General features: G+C 36.1%; 1 protein-coding gene across 1 annotated transcript in view; it reads right to left on the bottom strand.

Moving 5' to 3' along the window:
• milt (trafficking kinesin-binding protein milt) overlaps nt 1-21,964 on the bottom strand; it is a 306,838-nt gene that overhangs the window by 261,665 nt on the left and 23,209 nt on the right. Inside the window, exon 2 of the mRNA XM_081745255.1 lies at nt 9,341-9,512. Within this exon, the coding sequence (XP_081601381.1) occupies nt 9,341-9,512 (172 nt within the window). The remainder of the gene's footprint in view (nt 1-9,340; nt 9,513-21,964) is intronic.

The raw sequence follows: 21,964 nt of genomic DNA, 5'->3' as shown, positions 1-21,964 counted from the left end.
GTTACCGTTACAGTTACTTTGCAAAAATGTAACGCGTTACTAGGAAACGTTACTTAAAAAGTAACGCGTTACTTGCGTTACGTTACTTCCCAAGACTGCTCAGAGTTGCCATGTTTTTAGGAAGATAAAAATAACCCTATGCGTGTGCTTCTGCTTCGCAGAATGAAGTTTTTTTTTTTTTTTCACATGCCGATATTTGTATTACACGTAGAAACTGATTCTATCGTTTGGAAGTTCATCCCACCGTAATAACAACATACAAATTGCAAGTAACAAACAAATTATTATTGAGAAACTCAAGATAGCCTATATACCAGTACACCGAAACGTGAAATTTCCGAAGAGGGAAGTGAAATTTCACAAAATGGTGAGATTTTGTTTCCTTTTATTTCCCAAACCATAAAACTTAGTAACATTCTCAAGAATAAATTTGGGTGCGAAATGGGCCGAATTTTCATGCATGCGATAGAAGCGTGCTTTGCTTGTGATTTGGTAGCATTTAAAGGCGACCATAGCCATTTTTGGTGGTGAATTATGACGTTTTATAAAACAAAATTTTCAGTCTACACTTATATTTGTACGGTTAAAAATAATCGTGACCGAAAAGCTAAATTTCTTGACTTTCATGACCGTTTCTTGATTTCGTGACTTTCGTGACTCCGTGAAACAGGAGGTGATCGAGGCGAATTACTCGTCGACATTTAGCCGCTAGGACACTTCTGCTGAATAGGAATGGGTAAACTTGGCAACGCTGCACACTGATAACGCATTCTGCAAAACAGGATCTGCGAAACATCCTGTGTATTCATCATCAATGATGTATTCAGCCCATTTCCAGAAGGAAGTTGTGCTATTATTGCTTTTGATTGTCAATTTTTTCTCATAAATGGAAACAATTTATGGGAGCCATCTTGAGTTTCTGAACACTTCCGGTGTCAAAATTAAAGAACAGGAATGAGATCCTTGACTCCGAAAACGATACCTCACATCACTACTTACTCTTTATAGCATTACTTATTTCTAAACAAATTTAGTCAGAAGTTTGGCTTTCATGGTTGTGCGAACCACTTTTGGTGGTCGAATTGTAATTCGGAGGTTATAAAAGGTTATCTTGACACCGAAAACCTAGGAAATAATATATCACAAGACAAGATTTGTAGTTATTTCCAGAAACAAACTTTGTGCAGTTGCCATTTTGGCCGCCATCTTGGTTTTCGGCCATAAGGAAGCTAAATTCGGCTTGGAAACATTCAGATTCATGTTCAACAGCGCCTTATTATCCCTAAAAATACATATTGCCCCAAATGTCGCAAAAGAAAAAAAAAAGACGTTAAAATCGCCTTAGATAACGTTTTCCTGAAATGTTCACCAGTATATCACTTACTTCCAAATTTCCGCTGCTATAACTTCTTAACATTTTTTTTTTTTAAAGTCACTGAACATTCGTAACATGATTTACGATCTTTCAAATGGTGTACTGAAATATCATAATATTATGACTGCAATAACCGGATCTATGTCTCTCAACATAGCGGTTATTTTGATAATGTCAACATAGGAGTTCATGTCCACTTTTTTTTTATTCCTTCATACGAGGAATTCCTTTATTCTTTCGTATATATATAACAATTGTGTAAAATGGTCTTTCGTATATATATATATATAACAATTGTGTAAAATGGTGCATTGGTGTCCGGAAGTAAAATATTTTGATGATATTTAACTTAACTCCACTGACTAGGGTAAAAGAACTGCTAGGGGAGGGAAGAACAACACTGGAAATAGTTTAAAAAGAGGAAAAGAAAGTACTTAGAACATGACTAGAGAAAATTTCTTATTAAAATTGTGACAGAGCACGGCAAAAAAGTAAACTAACTAACTATGACCTATGGAACCCGAAGGTTCAATGCTGTGTTCACAAAAGCTCTCCACTGACTTCTGTTGTTAGCCAACTGGGTCCATTTTCTACTTTGTGTTCCTATTTCTGTGAGATTCATCTTAATACTATCCTCTCGTTTGCCCCTAGGTCTTCCTAATATGGTCGTTTTCCGATTGGACTTCCAGTTAAGATTTTGAAAGCATTTTACTTTATTCCATCCTGGCTACATGACCTGTCCACCTAACCCTCCTAGACATGATGACCCTAACAATGTTTGGCAAACCGTATAAATTATGTGGTTCCTCGTTATGAAGTTTTCGTCATTCCCCATTCCCGTTTCTCTTTGGTTCGGATATTCGTCGCAGGATCTTGTTCTCAAATACTTTCAGTCTATGTTCTTCCTTCCGAGTAAGTGACCATGTTTCGCAACTATACAGAACAACTGGCATGATTATCATTTTACATATTTTAAGCTTTAAATTCCTCGACAGAATTCGAGACGACAAAAGATTTTGAACTGAATAATAACACGAATTTCCTGCTTTCAGTCGACATTTAACTTCTTCGTGGCTATAGTTTTGGATGTTAATACTACACTTCACTGTTATGTTTGGTGATAATAGTGCATTTTAAATCTGTACACATTTGTATATGGTGCTATTTAAAACAAAATATTTTATACTGAGTTGGCAACACTGTTTCTGGTTTTCGATAGGGCATTTTGTTCTCATTACACTGTGCAACTTTTGGTTTGATTGTTTTAACGGTTTTCAAGATACTAACTTTAAACGTACATAATTCCATGATATAATTATTTGGATATTCAAATTTTGAAGCCCCATAGCTCCTATCCTTCTGCTCCATAGCACTTTAAATTTTGCTCATTTTCATTTCTCATGATGCTCTATCAGATGTGCTATACTTCAATCAGATTTGAGCGACGACTTGTGAGACCTTCCCGTGTTAGTGTCGTAACGTAATTTATTCATGTGACTCACCAATTTTCCTCACGACGCGAGTGGACGCCGAAAATTTGGAAGCACTGTCCGGGAATCGAACCGAGGACCACGAAGACGTGAGTCTACTGGACTACGGTGTCCCCGAGGTTAGCATATTGTAGCTACTATTTTTTCCCTAGGAAGTTCGCTACCCCTCCATACATCCCCAGTTACCTCGAAATGCTAATAACACCAAAAACTTTGTGCCCGATAGAAATTATATCTAGGAGCACCGCATGCATGTGCATTACGAATTAGGATCAATTTTAAGTTTACATATACAGGATATTCAGAGAGATGTGTGTAGCCTAAAACGAAAAATGTGCTTACGCTAATAACATTTTTTTTTAATGATGCATCTTTTTTATTTGTCTCCGCTTGTGGTTTACAAATAGGCTGTTTCGCTGTTCCGTGCGGAAATGTTTGCTGGCCAACATTTCTCACTACTACGAAGAAATGAAAGATAAATTAGTGGTTGACTGGAAAGGATCTATCATGTCACTTTTAATACGTTTACTTAGCCTTTGTAAATCTGTTGATATTCTGCCTATTTCTCCACTTCTTCCTCTCACCCCTGTCATTTAATTTACTCGAAATCTCTGCTTATCAACAAAGATAGCATAAAGCAAGATCGGGGGAGTTTCAGAACCCTTGAAATGTCTATATATTAGTCATTTCTAACTGTCCGATGTGTGTCGTAAGAGCGTACTTTTTAAATCTGAGATATAGCAGAAAGAAACATAAATGAGTAATGAGGTAGGAAAATGGAACAAACAAGTGTAATCAAATGATGGGCGAAAAGTAACTTAATAGAAGTCTTCAAGTCAAAAGTTCTTTTTTTGTTTAAGTGGATAATAATATGTAGTCAGTTTTTGGCTTTCTGGAGCGATTTTTCAATTTAGATACTGTATCTTCCTAATTGTCTCACGACACTGAATTTAACACAAAAAACACGTGACCATTCCGAGAATCGAACCCGGCACAATACACACCAAAGACAAACGCGCTAACAATCCTCCATACGGAAATATACTCAGGTGAATATGCTCGTACTTTAAATAATAATAATAATAATATTCAGATTTTCTAATATCAGAAATTATGCCCTATGTCAACGAAGCTGTTCAGTTTTCTTGCATTTTCACCACTTCCTTCCACTAAATGTCTATATTATGATAAGAAAGAACACCTGGGCTAAGAGTCAATAACATAACTTACCTCTTATGTATATTTATTTTCGTTCATCTGTGCCATTTACCCGCACCACAAACTACACTTCGACATTCAGAATCAGAGCGCCAGTCAGGCTATTGTAGCTGAAACATGCGATTTTAAATTTTAGAATTTTGAATCATCTCCGTTTCTTCTTTAAAGTTTAACGCTGCACGATTATGCACAGAGGCCAAACGAGACGGTGATGTTGACGATAATGAACGAAATTATGGAATGAAAAAGAGAAAGGAAAGGAGAAAACCCATGCATACGATGTTAGCCTATCACAAAGTCCACTTGGGCGCGATCTGGGTTCGAATTCGGGAACCCACACTTTATCTCAGCTTTTGTGCAATGGCAATTTTATGACTTAATTACTAATAACTTAAGCTTGAAAGCAAAAAAAAAAAAAAAAAATCAAATAATTCATTTACTTCTTCTAGTTTGGAAAGATAACACACAATTAATAACCAATTACTAGATCTATATATTTTATTCTCAAGTCAACAAAATGTTGATGTTCCTATGTATTTCAGTAATTTTTTATTTGTCAAAATTTATTACACAATACAAGATACACAATACAGGACTAAAATTCCATGTGATTTTTTTAATGGTGACCATCATAACTGTTGACTCATTGGAATTTTTTCAAGTGCAAGAAAAATATTGCTTATCATAAGCGCCGACTACATGGGTGCTCCGGGGCTCTACACAAGTGATCCTGTAGGTGCAGCGCACCCACAAGATTTTTAGTTTGAATGGAACAAAATAAAATAAACATTTCTCACTTGCCATTATCAGAAAATAATAATCAATTAAAACATTGCGACGGAAGTTAAAATTTCTAACCTCTAAAACTTAATTGTTTGTTTAAAATGGGTTTGTCCAATGGCAACCAAGCGACACACTCCTCCTTTCCTTCTCTGTTGCTGGCCTAGTCAAAGGCAGTCCATACAATAAAAAATGAAACTATATTGTGAATAGAATCGAGCACAGCCCTTTATAACAGTCTTCATAAAAGATTTTAAGTGAAAGGAAATCACTCAAAAAATATCGAGACTTCCCTGAAAACACATAACACGATCCGCCATTGATATGCACCCACATAAATTTTGGAAAGTCGGTGCCGTTGTTGCTTATAACGTATAAAATTATTACATCAATCATAACCGTGCTTAAATAGGGGCAGTTTAATGTTTCAGATGTTGACTGGGAAACTTACGAGAAACATACTGGCTGAGAAGGACAGGAAATTGAAGACTCATTACGAAAGTTCGGAATCAAAGACTGACTAGGAAAATTAGGAAATTAAAGGTTGACTGGGGAAGTTAAGATAATGGGAAGGTTATGTAATCAAATATTACCAGGTAATATTACGAAATCAAATCTGAGCTGCCAGGGTTAAAAATTTAAAAAAAAAAAAAAAAAACTTTAAAAATTTGGAAATCACACCCTGACTGGAAGAGTTAGAGCATCAAGGACTGACTGGGAAAACTGCTGCAGCAAATCCTGACTGAATAAGTTACGGAATCATATATTGACTGAAAACGTTAAGAACCAAAAGCTTGAAAGTGGGAATTAAAGACTGACTAGAAGATTTCGATGGAAATCAAAAGTTGACTGAATTAGTTAATGTATCGAATATTGATTACAACACTGAAACTGAGGATTAAAGATTGACCGGAAATTTTCAAGGAAAATCTAAAATTGACAGAATAAGCTGTGGAACCGAATCAAATATTGACTGTAAACGTTAGGAACGAAGTATTTGCCTCGAACTGAGGACTAAGGGTTGACCGGAATATTTCATGGGAAATAAAAAATTTACTGAATAAGTTATGGAACTGAATATTGACTGAAACCGTTAGGAATCAAGCATTGACTTGAAACTGAGGATTAAAGATTGATAGGAAAATTTCAAGGGAAATCAAAAATTGAGTGAATAAGTTGTAGAATCGAATATTAACTAAGAACATGAGGAATCAAGTATTGACTTGAAATTAAAGATTAGAGATTAACTGCTAAAGTCAGACAATCAGTAAAGACTGACTGGGAAAGTCAAGGAAACAAGAACGATTCACTGGGACATTTAAGGAATTAATGGCTGAACAGGATAAGTTGCGGAAAAAAAAAAGACTGTTAAGAAAATTTACGGGAAAACCAAATATTGAGAGAAATTTTAGTTAAGATAGGCTGGGAAGGATAATAAATTGACTGAAAACCTTACGAATCAAGTATTGACTTGGAAATGAAGATTAAGAACTGACAGGAAAACATTATTTATTAAAAACCGGCTGTAAAAAATTGGAAATCATTAAAAATCAAATGCAATTTGAGTTATTTGTACCTTGTATAGTACAACAACCTATGACAAACAAAATAATAATAAAAGAAATAAGAACATCAGCATTTTGTTTATGTAAAATACGACAGATCTAGAAATTATATATATATACACCCTCCATTCCAAAAGAAACCGAACGTTTAAAAAAAAACAAAAAAGCAATGTACATTTTGGAACAAATCATTTTTATTAATCAATGTATTCCCCTTCTGCATCGATACACATATTTGCACGGTCCAACAAGTTGTCAAACGACTTCTCCATGTCCTTTATTGGAATGGTCTTTAGGACGGCGGTCGTCGCCTTCTCAATGGCATCAATCGATGCGTGCCACTTTCCTTTCATCGCCAAATGCAGTTTCGGGAACAGATAGAAATCGCACGGAGCGAGATCTGGTGAATAGGGCGGATGATGCAACCGAATAATGTGATTTTTGACCAAAAATTCAATTACAAGTCGCGAACGATGTGATGGTGCATTATCGTCCAAAAGAGTCCAACTGCCGATTTCGCGATATTCGGGCCGAATACGACGAATTCTTGCCAGCAAACGCTTCATGACGCCCAAGTAAAACTCTCCAGTGACTGTCTGGCCGGGCGGAGCAAATTCTTTGTGGATAATTCCTTTTGAATCGTAAAAACAAATCAGCATCACCTTAACTTTTGACTTCACCAAGCGACTTTTTTTGGGTGTTCCTTCATCCGGCGCTCTCCATTCAGCACTTTGCCGCTTTGTTCCGGGCTCATATTCAAAACACCACGTCTCGTCACCAGTTACAATCGATTTCAAGAAGTTTCGATCCTGCCGAGCACTTTTAACGATGTCTTTGCAATGCGCAATTCGATCAACTTTTTGGTCTTCGGTGAGTTTGTGTGGTACAAACCGCGAAATAACCTTCTTAAGGCCCAAAACTTCGGTCAAAATGCGGTATGCGGTTGTTTGAGGAATGCCTAATTCCATTTCAATAACTTTCACCGACGATTTTTTGTTATGTTTGATGAATTCACGCACTTTTTCGATGTTTTCTTCCGATAATCCGATTCTGGGACGGCCTGATCTTTCATCATCATCCAGCGTCTCTCTACCCGATTTGAATCGCCTGAACCACTCGTAAACTTGCGTACGGGATAGACACTCACCACCATATGCATTTTGTAGCATTTGGTGCGTTTCACTAAAAGTTTTACCCAGTTTAACACAAAACTCAATTGCAGCTCGTTGTTTGAAACTCATTTTCCGACCGATGTACACAACACACTGACAGTTGAAACGCAATAACTTTGTTGCCGTGCATCCAAATGTCATGACATTTATACCAGTTGTCAATGAGGGACTACGCCATCTACCGGTAAAATATTACAACAGATGGCACTAGTGGTACTATTTGTTTTCAAAAGTTCGGTTTCTTTCGGAATGGAGGGTGTATATATATATATATATATATATATATATCAAGCTGTTGAAAAAAAATACCTATCTTTCCAAACGAAAAGACCAAATCAGGAATTTAGTTTCTATCCTTCAGGACGACTGAGTATGTTAAGAAAATGAATATTATCTGAGAAGCTGACAAATCATTCGAGATTAACAGGCAAGGGAATCAAATATAATGATTCGAAATGTTAAGAGAACATAAACTTGAAACAGCAAGACGTGGAACCCTACATCATTTAAAATAACAATAAATTGCATAAAGAATGGGGAAAACTAAAACTCCTACACAAAATTGAAGAAAAGTTACAACATAAATCATGAAATGTAAAAAGTTATTTTTACTCCATGAAAAGTTCCCAAACCTCTATACTTGTATTGTAACACTTATTTTCCCATCCACCTACAACAATTTCGTTGTCTTCTGTTCTATAAGAAGCAGAAGTCACATGTGGTCGCTCTTTCATATATACACTGTGTGTGTATATATAGACACAAGTCTCAGCAAACATAAAAGCAAAAAGCCACACATGATGAAGAGTGTCTAGCCATGATTGAAACAACGAATTCTGTGCAAGGTGAGAATCTATAGCCAAATAATTAATTCGAGAGTTCTTAATGAAAGGTATAGAACACTAGGTTTCACGAGACGCTTCTTTATAACGTATAATAACATTTTTTCTTTTATTTTTCTTATTTTATATGGTGAGAATTGTGGCAACATAAATCCACACATTTGTTATTTCACTTATCTTCTACACTTCTACTGCATGGTATTTTAGATTGCCCTGGCAGATATATCGTTGAAATTTAGCGGAAATGGCCTGTAGACTGGGAACCACACAACAAAACTCAGAAAAATTTTTCATACAATTTACAAACGAAATATTCACTAAGAGTTGAACTCCAGAAACTTCGTGTTAAATATCTTTTTCTTTAATTATTATTGATACAGCAAAGGAAAATTTTCACAACTGAAGGCATTCAAAACTCAAAAACAGAATTTGATTCGAAGCATTTCTCACCCCTAGCTCGGTACATATGTAGCAAACAATACTTTTTTTTTTTAATGAAATTCTCTACTTATTCATTTCATACAATAAAAGTAATGGGATAAGTTTTTAATCGATAGTAAGATTTTCTCGTCTTCCTAGTTTATGGGTAAGCAAAAATCCTCTGTATGTACTTCTGCATAAGATCATAAATAGCAAATAATTGACTACCTTGAACTAATATTCAACTGCAATTAATGATCATGAACTCAGCAAACTGATGATGTAATATATTTTGTTTTACGTATATTACTCATCTCTCACTTTTATTCTACCAGGTGGATAAGCAGACAATTTCACACGTCGTACCATTTATATAGTAGCACTTTTTTCCCTTAAGTGCGCTGAGGATTTTTGGATGTTTTCAGGTATAAGAATTTGCGTTTGATCTAACGTCTTTTATTTTTATTTATTTACTTACCTGTGATGGTGCCAGTGTCCCGAGTGTCACTCACTTCATGATGTGATCCGGCGGTATCGCTCTCCAAGGAAAAGTCCAGCGAGGTGGGGCGCACGGGACCGGATGCATGCTCCTGGTTAGCCAGCTTGGTAGGATGGACCACTTCTAGCAGCCAGGTAGCATCCTCTCCCTCCTGTTAAAAAATAAAATAAAATAAAATAAAATCGTTAATAGAAAAAGCGCTAATTAACAATGCGTATACAATATTCTTTCTGCACTTTTTACGGAACTGAACAAGTATTTATTGAGATGGGTTTTGGCCAAGGGCGCCGATCCTGCCCCCCCCCAAAGCTTATGTGGGCCCCCATGTATTTTTATGAATATATATTTTATGTGGTATTTTTATTGTTATATGTATTGTTATATATGTCTTTTATGAGTGTTCTCCCCCCCCCAAAAAAAAAGTTATAGAGAAATCCGCGCCCTTGGTTTTGGCCCGCGCTAACGTTTCGAAATCAGCTGTTTACGTCATCAAAGCTTGAAGACGAAAACCGTTCTAGGTGCTCGAAACATCGTTGAAATAAATCTACGATATACCTAAGTAAAATAAAATCTAAAACTAGAAACTGTGTCAATACAATGTTCCTACAAGTTATATATACAAAATTCGCAAACAAACAAACATATTTGCATGTCCATAATAATCTAGAAAACGTTGAACCATTCAAAATATCGGAAAGAAAGCAATGAAGCTATTCTGAATTTCAAATTAAAATGAAACAAGTGTAGATTACAAGAAGTAAATTTGCGTCTGTGAAAGGGTGTGGATGTTTCTATGATAATTTTCGTAAATATATATGTAGCTAAGGATTTTGACTTTTCTTGAGCAAAATGCGAAACAATTTTAAATTTGCATCGCAATTTGTAAGTTTTGTATCGGCAGCCACGAAAAACACATTTGTTATTATTTCATACAATGAAACATTAAACATTCTTTATGCACCACAAACAAGGATGATAATGAACAGGAAAGTAAGGAAAAAGTAACAGCAATTATATTTTTATAAAGTTTTAATTTTGACATTCTATATTGTTTAAGCTGATAGCTGTTTTCAAATCTGTCCACATATTATATATATATATATATATATTTAATTAAGTTTTGAATCTGTAATGACTTGAAGAAACGAGTAACTGGAATTACGCACCACGAAGTCAACCTTAGCTTTCACGATAAAACAAGTTTCCAGTTGTAGTCAACTGCTACTCGGATCCAATTCCTTTTCCATATTTTAAATATTTAAAACCAAAAACCATTTTCTTTTCAGTAGCTTCAATGTAAAATAAGCGAGCATAGCAAAACGGATATGTATTTCTAGCGCAATACTATGAAACAAATACGAAAAAAAAATAGGGGCAGAAAAGAGGACTGCTAAAGTCTCTATTTTAGCTAGTAATCTTGTTTTTCAAAAGCTCGAGTCTTGGATTTGGAGAGCCGACTGAGCCACTTTCTTTACAGATAGAATAAAATGCCGAAGAGCATGGTCTCTGTCATCAGTTCTACGGTCTGTTACCAATAATTTGGTTTGTAGTCAGTAGTAGATTGTGTTCTTGAGAGCCAACAGACACCTAAAGGTAAACTTTGGGTTTCCAAGAAGACTTACCACTGGGCTTTAACTGTATGTAATATCGAAAAAGAACCATTCTGTCATAAAGGAAAGATAATGGTAAACTATTTTCTGCTGAAAAAAATTGCCCGCTTCGGTAATATAAATAAATTATAATCATAGATGCATCGCATTTTGCGATACAATTTTTCATTTATATCGCACTTTTAGGATTTTGTGTAGCAAACTACGGTGCGATACCGCTTATCTATCTATCTATATATCCGATTTTGATTAAACTTAGCCTGTGTTCTCTTTAAAGTTTCTATTGTTTGAATCAAGTTTACTGTTTGGAATTGACATCGGTCAAGAACAAAGCTGAAGACAAAATTAGGTAAGTTCTTAAGGTTAGTTTAAAGGGACAAATTTTGCCGATAGATGTCACTACAGCCTTCGCATCTCTTTCATGTGTTTTTTACCTTCCACGAAAATTCACGATTTCTCTTCCAAATTTCAACCGAGAGATTTCAAATTTTTAGAGAAGAAACTTCATAGCCTACCGACGGCAACAACCCGTGCCGATTTTTTATTTAGAATTTTCTTCATTGGTGAAATGGCTTGTTTCTTGAAAGGAATATCCAAATCTTTAACAATATAACTGTTTCAACAATAAAGAAAATTCTAAATAAGAAATCGGGACGGATTGTTGCCTTCGATAGGTTATAAAGTTCCTTCTCCAAAACGTTACAATTTGTGAGAGAAATTGTCAATTTTCGTGAAAGGTAAAAAATACATGAGAGGGATACGAAGACTGTAGTGGCATCTATTGGCAAAACTTGTTCCTTTACACCAACCTTAAGGGTCTTCACTTCAGCGAAATTTAACTACCGCCAATTTTAGAGTTTTCCTGTAATATCTTCAAAACTAATAAAAATATTTGAAAAACAGAAACGTAGTGAACTAGACAATACGATTTTGCATGTGATACCTTTACCACAATTCACCTATCTGCTTTTGCTTTGCCGCTATTTACAAAATCCGCAAAAAATGCTAAATCTATCTACAATTGCAAATGGAAAGCAGATAGATGAGTTGTGATAACGGTATCACATGCAAAATCGTATTGTCTAGTTCACTACGTTTCTGCTTTTCGAATATTTTTCTTTGTTTTGAAGATATTACAGAAAAAAACTCTAAAATTCGCGGTAGTTTAATTTCGCTGTAGTGAAGGCTCTTAAACGGAACCATTTTGCCACCATAGAAGACATCCAAACCAACGCGACGGCTGAACTTCGGAACATACCAAAACAAGACTTTCAGCGTTGTTTCCACTAATGGGAGAAGCGGTCGAACAAATGTGTGCGTTCTCAAGGAGCCTTATTTTGAAGTTGATTAAGTGAATGTGTATACATAGTGTGATGATAAATACTTACAACGAAACTCCGGAAACTTTTTGACTGTCCCTCATAAAAAATGTCTCACTAGCTTCTCAGGATAGGACCGTAAAACTCAGTACATAAATTTCTCATTAAAAATAGTTGGACACGTGTCCCAAAGTTCTAGAAAATTTCACTTCTATAAGTAGGTGAGAGAGACCTTTTCTATGTTTTTCTCACTCAAATCGACCTTGTTTCTCTTGTCACGGGAAAACAGCTCAATCTCTTCAAACAAATTTTTGAACACAGCACTTGAGTCGGGCCGGATTTTTGCCACGTTACTTTCATTAAAATGCGTACTCTAAGAGGGAGGAAGTGAGTTAAAATTTATGCCAAAAATAGAGTATCTCACAAGCCCCTTATGTTAAGAAGACGAAACCTGATATATATAGACTAGTGGTCGAAGTGATACGGTATGTGGTGGTATGCCATACCGCCTCTGGTTTTTCAGTGATGAGGGCATACTGCCTCTGGTTTTTCAGTGATCAAGGCATACCGTCACGGAATAGTAGATGCTAAATACCTTTAATAAATCCATTTTTTATACACAGCAATTGACGAATAGCTTTGCACGTAAAAAGATTTTATTTCTTATGTAGAAATAATTTCTAAGTTGACAACACCGACCTTTTAATTTTTTTTTCTACTTTTTGTTTTAAAATGAAGTGTCTTCAAAGAAGTTCATCTAATTTATATTTTGATGTGCCATATCGAATTGTTTCTTTCTTATGGATGCGTGTGTCTTCTTGTATCAATTCATAAAAATGACGTGTTTTGAGCATCGGCATATTTAGGGGTTGTCTGCTGTGAAGGCGAATCTTTGAAATACCTCTCATACAGTGGGGGTCCGGGAGTTTTCCCGCAGGAAATTTTAATATAAAAGTTCAAAGTTCGGTTCCAAATTATATACGGAAGTTTAATATTCGTGTATAATTCTCTATAATACAACATAAGGGGATATTTTTTATTTTTATTTTTTCAGAAAGTTGTTGGCGATGGATCAAAGTTTCTCCATTCCTCCTTTCCTTGTAACTAAAGATAAGCTAAGCTCTCCAGTGGTTTTCAGTCATTACGTAAATAGAAATGCTATTTTTAGGCAACATACCCTCACTATATTTCGACATTTAGATAGCTGGTATGTCGAGTCAAAATCGTAATAAAACATACCACCTCTGCTTTTTTTCCCACTTCGAACACTGATATAGACTCCTTATTAAAAATAAGTGGATATGTGCACTAGACTTCTAGAAATTTCCGCTTCTAAGGGGAAGGAAAGGGTGCAATTTCTACAATATTTTTCTTAATATAAAAATATCCACATATACATTTCAAATATTTACCGTAGATCTCATCTTCCCGTGCAATGAACTGACATTTCAACTACTCTTATAATAATATTCAATGCACTTTGATATGCAATATAAACTCCCTTTAATTACAGACAATCTACCGTTAACATAGCACTGCATGTGTTCGAAGTTTCTTTTCTTTCTTGATTCATAACAGGAAGCAAAATAAGACTAAAAATGCAATTCATTGTATATTATAAAAGAACTTACGTCATACACACAAGCAAACTCACCTCACACCATCGTGAAATGGACAAATGGTGCCGCAAGTGAAAGTACAGTTCTCGTGCTTATCTCTGTTACTAAAGGTTTTTATTTGTTAACCAGACTCATTTGCAACGGAGATTTCCAACCTCTCTCTCTCTCTAGAGAAACAAAGCAGTTTTCCTATCGTTTTCAGGTCCTTGACGAATTTTCTATACGTTAACATACAACTTCAACGTCCTAGAATTGTCAAGTGACTATTGAACAGTATGAAGCATTCTCAGTGAGACCGATGGAAAAAGAAAAATACAAACATCAAGTTAAGGGTATGCACAATAATTTATTGCAAGATCACTTCTAGCTCACCTTGTAGCAACAACTTACTAAAGAACCCATTCTGAAAGACGGTGCATGAGGGTGTTCTTGCACAGTTTATGGGCTAATTCACACTAAAAGAAGCTGGCGTCTTACAAGCTCTTTCTGGTGCTCTTATTGTTACCATTAAATGCACGTGGTCACATTCAATTCTTCCTCGTACAAGATAATAACGAAGCGATTCTTCTTAATTATTCTCAGTCATTATATCAGTGGTTTCTTACTTTCTGAATAATTGAAAACTGAAATACAGTATTTTATAGACCTTGAATGCTATTCGCGACAATGGACTATTACAGCACACTTGCAAACCTTTTTGAGTTTCTTTCAATCCATGCTTCCGCAATTTTGTACGTAAAAATAAAATCAAATCTTTCAATTGTACATCCCAGAATGATACCTTGCATGCTAAAGAAAGCGAATGATTAACGAAGGAAATTGATGGAATGCGAATGTAGAAGAAAACGTGAGAATCCTGAGAAGAACCACGGACAAGATGTCGCCAACCACAAACTTATTTGGTCTGAGATTGAATCGCGGATCCATTGTACAATCCGCGGCAAAAAACCTGCAACATGAGCATATAAGTTTATTGTGAAATGACGAAGTCTTTTACTCCAAAATAAGTGTGCACGGGGGGAGGCAGAGGTTTATTCTGATTTGATTCGTTCCGCTTAGACGTTATGTTCATTCCCTGTGCTGTTAGGCGTAGTTTCACAATAAACTTACATCCTCATGTTGCAGTTTTTTTGCCGCGGATTGTACCAAGAGGTGAGCGCTCTACCACTGAGCCACCGTTGTTATTCTTACTTATTAAGTTAAACGTTTCTTTTCAGTACCATGGCTACATGAGACGAAGATCTAGAGTTTAAGGTGGAATCCGAATTACAGTACTGCGTTCAATACCCTCCCATGAGGAATCGAATCCGGGACCTCATGCACTAGTAGAGTAACTTTTGTTTACTGTCTCTTTCATTAATAACTAGCACAATAGCCGTCCTTAATAAAAGAAACACGGGGAGAATACTTTCATTTTGGGCATAAAGGGATGAATATGGATATAAACAGCATCGGAAGTGTCACTGTTCGTCTCAGCGACCCCGAAAACTACGTATTCGGAACTAATATCGGTCATTGTCGATCATTTTTAAATATCTTCCCTCCCTAAGTTGCACGTTTAAAGTGAAATTATATTTTTAAAAAATCCCAGGCTCGAACCTCAACTATGTTGAAAATTTCATCGAGATTGGTTTTGTGGTTCAAGAGTTAGGAAGTTTTATTTATTTTTATATAGCCCCCTTCCCCTACGTTGTACCGCAAAACGACCAACAAATCTCTTTTGTAAATAAGGCTGTAGCAATTGTAAAAAGAAGCAGAAGCAGAGGCAGATAGTTGGCACCCTGACAAGATTGTCCTTAAAACAGCGTGAACGACCAATGTCCATGTCCTGCATGAGCACAGTACGGAATGCAATGACATGACAATGCAACACGATAGGCTAAAAACAAATGCAAATCTTGGCCACCACCACTAAAACTGAGCGTTAATAGGGTATTCCTACACTGCTTGTGCAGGAGATGATGTCACTGGCTAGACCTTATAAACCCTCCTTCTATGTGAAACACTCAACCATGTTAGCCGTCCACCTGTTCCCTTACCTAATCTTTTCTTCTGTTTACTGAAGCAAGCTACATTCTATTCCACATGTAGGAGAAAATGCATTCGTGAATCAAACAATCTGTCTGTCTCTTCTTTGGTATTTTCCGAACAAACTTTCAGATTTTGATGATTATTTGTGTTTTCTCTGTGGCTTAAAAATTAACACCTTGGGCTTGAAGTATATTGTATATATAAAGCACAAGAAGGATGAATTCACTACAATTTGAAAGTTTACGCAAACCGAGATGTCAAATAAATTATATTATTGTAATAAAAATGAAATGAAATGACATCTTTGAGTTTTACGTCTCACAGATATACCGGCTAGGCTAAAGGAGACGGCAGTAGCGTAGCCAGGATGTGTGTTTGGGGGGGGCCCAAGTGCTGTTATAGGTACATATAGAAAAATTACAAACAAAAAAATATATAAACATAAAAATATATAAAAAATTACAAACATCAAAGTACCAAAGTACATTGTCGGACCCCTTTGGGGGGGGCCCGGCCCCTCCGGGCCCCCCCCTTCCCTACGCCACTGGGAGACGGTGATAATGAGAAATGAATGAAATGGAGGAATGAAGAAAGTGGGGGGAAAACGGGAGAACCCTTAGAAGACCCATGAACATTGTGTTTGTCCCCCACAAAGCCAACTTTTATTGCAGGGGTGGTTGAGTAATTATGGTTACACATTTAAAAATTATGTTTAAATAACTACGACAAAATTGTAAATAAAATTGTCAGGTCGAGATCCTATCCATTTAATGATCCGTAACCTTCTAAAGCCCGCCATTTTGGGGGAAGACAATTTTATTTCTGTATTTTTATTAAAGTCCTTTAATAAAAATACAGAAATAAAATTGACTTCGAGTCTATGGAGTTTGAGTTCACCCTCCTGCATCAGCAGATCGAGAAAGGTCATTTAGGAGGGGGTGAATTGCTTCCTGGATAATGAATGTAGACTTGATACATCAAAGCAGAATAAAGTATCAATAAATAATGTATGAAATGATACGGATGATGTGTCACGTATTTGTTGATAGCAAACACGTATGTTACTTGCTATAATAATCAAGTGTAATCTTAAATATCCCGATACGCAATGCTCAAAGTGATTCAAGAAAAATATGGAAGCGGTTCTTACATGTTTATTTCTTTTGTTTATACCAGAGTATAATAGCATACAATTGGAAAGAAAAGCGAAAAATAGTACACAAACTGCGATTTTAGAAAGTAGAGGAACACCGTTCCTCCACCTCGAGCACTTATCAAGTGAACGGTGTATCAATTACAATGATAGCGTACTTGAATGATAAAGGTACCTGTCAATTTAACGTTTCATGACACCAGCGTTTGTACAATTAGTAGAAAACTCTATGAAGCTACTATTAGTTGGGATGGAAACGTGTGGCAAAATGAATTGCGCTAAGAAGCAAAAAGCCTTTAGAGGGGCAGTCACCCCAACGTCCCTGTCTGTGGATCCGCCACTGTCAATTTCATCTTATCAAATCTTATCATATATTGAATGAATAATTTCCTAATACCCACCCTTTTAAAATATAAGAATATAGAAGAATGAAAATACTTTAAAACATAAGAACAACAACACAGTGTTACCCTGGTTTTATGTTCCCGCTTTTTAATATTGTCCCGTATTTTACAACTTATTTTCCCCAAAGGTTCTTTCAGTTTCCATGATACATTTAAGATCTTCGCTTTTGCGTTCATGAAATTTTAATTTTCCGCTACTTTCGCTGAAACATATCATCAGGCAAGATGTTATCACCGAGATAATAGAACCAGCTACAACAACAAAATCAACCATGGCTTCCTGCTTCTCGCTTGCGTGGTGATGACGCTCAGGCTCGGATCTATGTGCTACATATCGGATTCCACTACATTTAGCGCACTACAATCTTTCTCGATTTCCAGTTCCGTTGTTTTATGTAGCCCCACTCTCTGGTCAGTGGCTGAGTATCAAAATTACAACATGACAATGATCACAATTCATCCTTGAAAAAGAAGATATAATTTTGTAAGTGTGCAGAGTACAAATCACATTAGTCGAACGGTACTGTGTATAACCCTATTCTACATTTTTTAACTCAAAAGTTATGCTGTGTTGCCAAGTATACTGATTTTTTTCGGACCTTCTGAATTTTCAACTTACCTACTAATCTACTGATGCAGTTAAAAAGAAATTAATACAGGGTATCCCAAAAGTAGGTATACAGTACCGTACTAATCAGCTCATTGTATTTTATATCATTTCTTATTGTTATCTATCAGGTAGAAATAGTTTCTTTTTATTATTTGTTCTTAATATCTTTATACTTATACCTTAAGCTCGGAACACCCGAAGCAAATAAATCCATAAACTAGAATATTATACTCGATCAATGCAGGGGCCACCCTGTATATCTAACGGTATTTACGCTAGCCTCAAAATAAAGAAATTGTTATTTCTCATTTATATTATAATCATTATGCAATACTATGTGACAATCATGTGATGCCGCAATTTTTCGAAGACAGTCCTTCTCATTATTCAGGCAGCCGTAGAAGACAGGCCGCAGAAACGAACCTTCGAACTCTACATACAATTTATTGATTTTATATTGCCTATATTCAGTAATTTATACAGATAGTTGCAAGGTAAATATCCCTAGATGTTCATGTTATGCACAAATATGCATGTTCTTCTTTGAGGAACACTATTGACTGCTACAAAAAGTTTTGAGTTCTTACAGAGACCATGGGTCAAAAGAAACAGTGAAATATCGAAATTCTATTGACTTCTTACCCCTACAACTAATTTATTTTGTTGCGATGGTACGAGAAGCTTCTGTACAGTCAATAAATAAACCTCTCGACGCAAGACAAACACTTTCAAAGCAAGGTGTTTGAACTTTCACATACGCGTAGTATCTGTCAGGAAAAATATTCGAAGTATAACTTTGAAGATTGTATCATGAAAAATGTTGAAATACTAGATTCTCCCCTCCCCCCCTTTCCAAAAAATGGGATCATTTAAACCGCTATTTTTCATGTGACCGCAATAAAATACAATTGGGTACAGTGGATTTAAACAATATCATGCAAATTTCTTTAAATAAATAGCTCAGAAACTTTATTAATATGCCTACAGATTGGTTGATCGATGTTTTATTAATTTTAAAAATATCTACTGAAATATATATCGAAATTTTCGAGTGTTTGCTACTGATATTTTGTATCCCTGCGTGGCATCGTTGAAAAATGAAATGAAATCTTTGAGTTTAACGTCCCACGATTATGCCTGTTAGACTAAGGAAGACAATAATTAAACCAGGTGAATGATGATGGAAGAATTAGTGGAATGAGAAAGTGGGAGGGAACGAGAGTACCCGGGAAAACCCACGAGCATAATGTTGTCCACCACAAATTTACTTGGCCGGGGATCGAACCAGGAACACCACGCACAAAAAGCGCTCTACCACTGAGCCACCGTGGCCTCGACAACGTTGAAGTACGGAACTTAAACAACATATGACGGCACATTTTCGACCTCTTCTTTATTTACAGCAATTTTCACATTTCCCTGATTTACGTGATTTTTTTCCTCTGCTCCCTCTAAAAGCGTAGATGCGGGGTAATATAGTATATAATAATAGGCTTTGCCCTAATACAACAAACAGTTGCCTATATCACATTTCTGAAGCCAACGCAGGGAGTGGAGTCACGCACACGCTTTTATAAAATGGGTTTTGCTAATGCATTTTCAAAAAGAAGCTTTACCGTGACATTCTCCGTGGCTTCTAATCAATGAACAAAGCCAATTTCCTAAATTAAATGCCGGGCACCTGTTGCTTCAAAACATTCTCTCGCCAGGAAAAGCGTATATAAAAGGCTACACACAATACATACATTCATCGAAACAATTACATTAACAGGAAAACGAAATACACAATGAAAATTTTCTTATCGTACAAGGAAGACTACAAAAGTAGTCACAAAGAATACAGAGATGCGATTGTTTATATGATCAATAATATATTACGAATGAGTACATCAAGCTGATCAGAAAATGCCATCATGATTACCTTGTTAGATATACATCTTATCATCAGACATCTTATCGTATTGCTTTCAGTCAGGAAATTAATTTTTAAAATAATAAAAGAATCTGAATCATAACGCATTACATTCGTAACTTCCCGAACGTTACAGATTATCCCTTATACAGGGGCGTCGAATATGAATAGGAAGTTTCCTGGTTTGTTCTCATGAAGAGTCGTAACACACTGGACAACCACATCGTCGTTATTTTCACGAACCGGCGAATATGAAAAAATCCATTTTTTTTAGTTTATATTACGAAAACTGTTAGATCACATGTACTATTAGTAAACGAATACTTAGACTCGAAGTGTGCTTATTTTGTGATATTGGCAATACTATATTGGCGAATGCTGAGAAAAGGAGAACCACAATTTCACGAACTGGCGAATGTAAATCACTTCTTCGTGAAAGGTGTAGACAATTTTCACATTCGCTACATTTTTTTTTACTTTTATGGGTAATAGATGTCGTGGTTGTATTTAATAAAGTAAACTAAAGTAAAGGAAGCAAGCTGTAATAGAAGGAACCTTTCTTCCTTTTTAATTTATATTTTTACTTGTAATTAAATGTTTATGCTGCACTTTGTACAGTCCGCAGCAAAAAAAAAAAAAAAAACTGCAACATGAGCATGTTAAGTTTATTGTGAAACTAAGCCTAACAGCGCAGGGAGTCAACATAACGTCTAAGTCGCACGAATCACGCCAGGAGAAGCCTCGGCGTCCTCCCGTGCACACTTATTTTGGCGCAAAAGACTTCGTCGTTTTACAATAAACTTACATGTTCATGTTGCAGGTTTTTTGCTGCGGACTGTACACCAACAATTGTTACCTGTCATGTTGTTCTTCATCAGAATTCCAGTGACGAAATGCAGTGTATTGTAAGTACATTAATTTTTCATCTCATGGAAGTAAATCCAATACTTGTCAAATACACTAAAAATTCCATGATCTAAACTAAGATGTACGATTTTTGAAATCAGAGTTTCCTAATAATCTTGCACCGTACTCTTTGTACAGATCAGTGTTTCCGTCTATGAAACTGAAATTTCGTGCGCCAAGGAAGGACTTATGCACCATGTATTAAACAATTCGCACGCACAGGAGACGTAAACGTAACTCAGTTACTGATAGACAGATAAGTTTCACAGATACATTCAACAGAAGGTTAGAATAAGGGAACTTTAAAACGTTTTGAAAAACAACGCGCCTCAAATAATCCAAAAATCGTCACTACTTCTGGAACAGGTAATACAGTTACCCCGTACCAAGCATATGGAATGTTATTATAAACGAAAGCTATCAACCTACAATTTCACATTCTATGAACTTACTAGTAAGGGCGGAAAATGTTACATTTGGCACGAAGGATTAGCAAAAGGAACTCCTAATGAAATCGCTACTAACTAACAATGTTTTAGGTTACGTTAGGAATTAGATTTCTGGGCTTTCCGCATCTATGGTCAGGTTAGGCCGTAAACTAGGATTAGGATTAGGAATTAGATTTCTGGGCTTTCGGCATCTATGACCATGTTAGTCCGTCACTAGGATTAGGATTAGGAATTAGATTTCTGGACTTTCGGCATCTATGGGCGTTAGACCGTCAATAGGATTAGGATTAGGAATTAGATTTCTGGGCTTTCGGCATCTATGGGCATGTTAGACCGTCACTAGGATTAGGATTAGGAATTAGATTTCTGGGCTTTCGGCATCTATGGCCAGGTTAGGCCGTCACTAGGATTAGGAATTAGATTTCTGGGCTTTCGGCATCGTGATCGGCTTTAGCCCGTCACGTATGAGGGATGACATCCCTCGGCGATCACACTATCCGAGGAAAGGGAAGGAAGAAAGGATTGGGAAAGCTATGAATCGGCCTGGAACTTATATGTGAGATACAATTCCGACATTTGCCTGGTTTGAA

Source organism: Thermobia domestica, chromosome 18 (genome assembly GCF_964235325.1).
Source record: "Thermobia domestica chromosome 18, izTheDome1.hap1.1, whole genome shotgun sequence".
Taxonomy (NCBI): domain Eukaryota; kingdom Metazoa; phylum Arthropoda; class Insecta; order Zygentoma; family Lepismatidae; genus Thermobia; species Thermobia domestica.
This window is presented reverse-complemented; position numbering and strand designations above follow the sequence as displayed.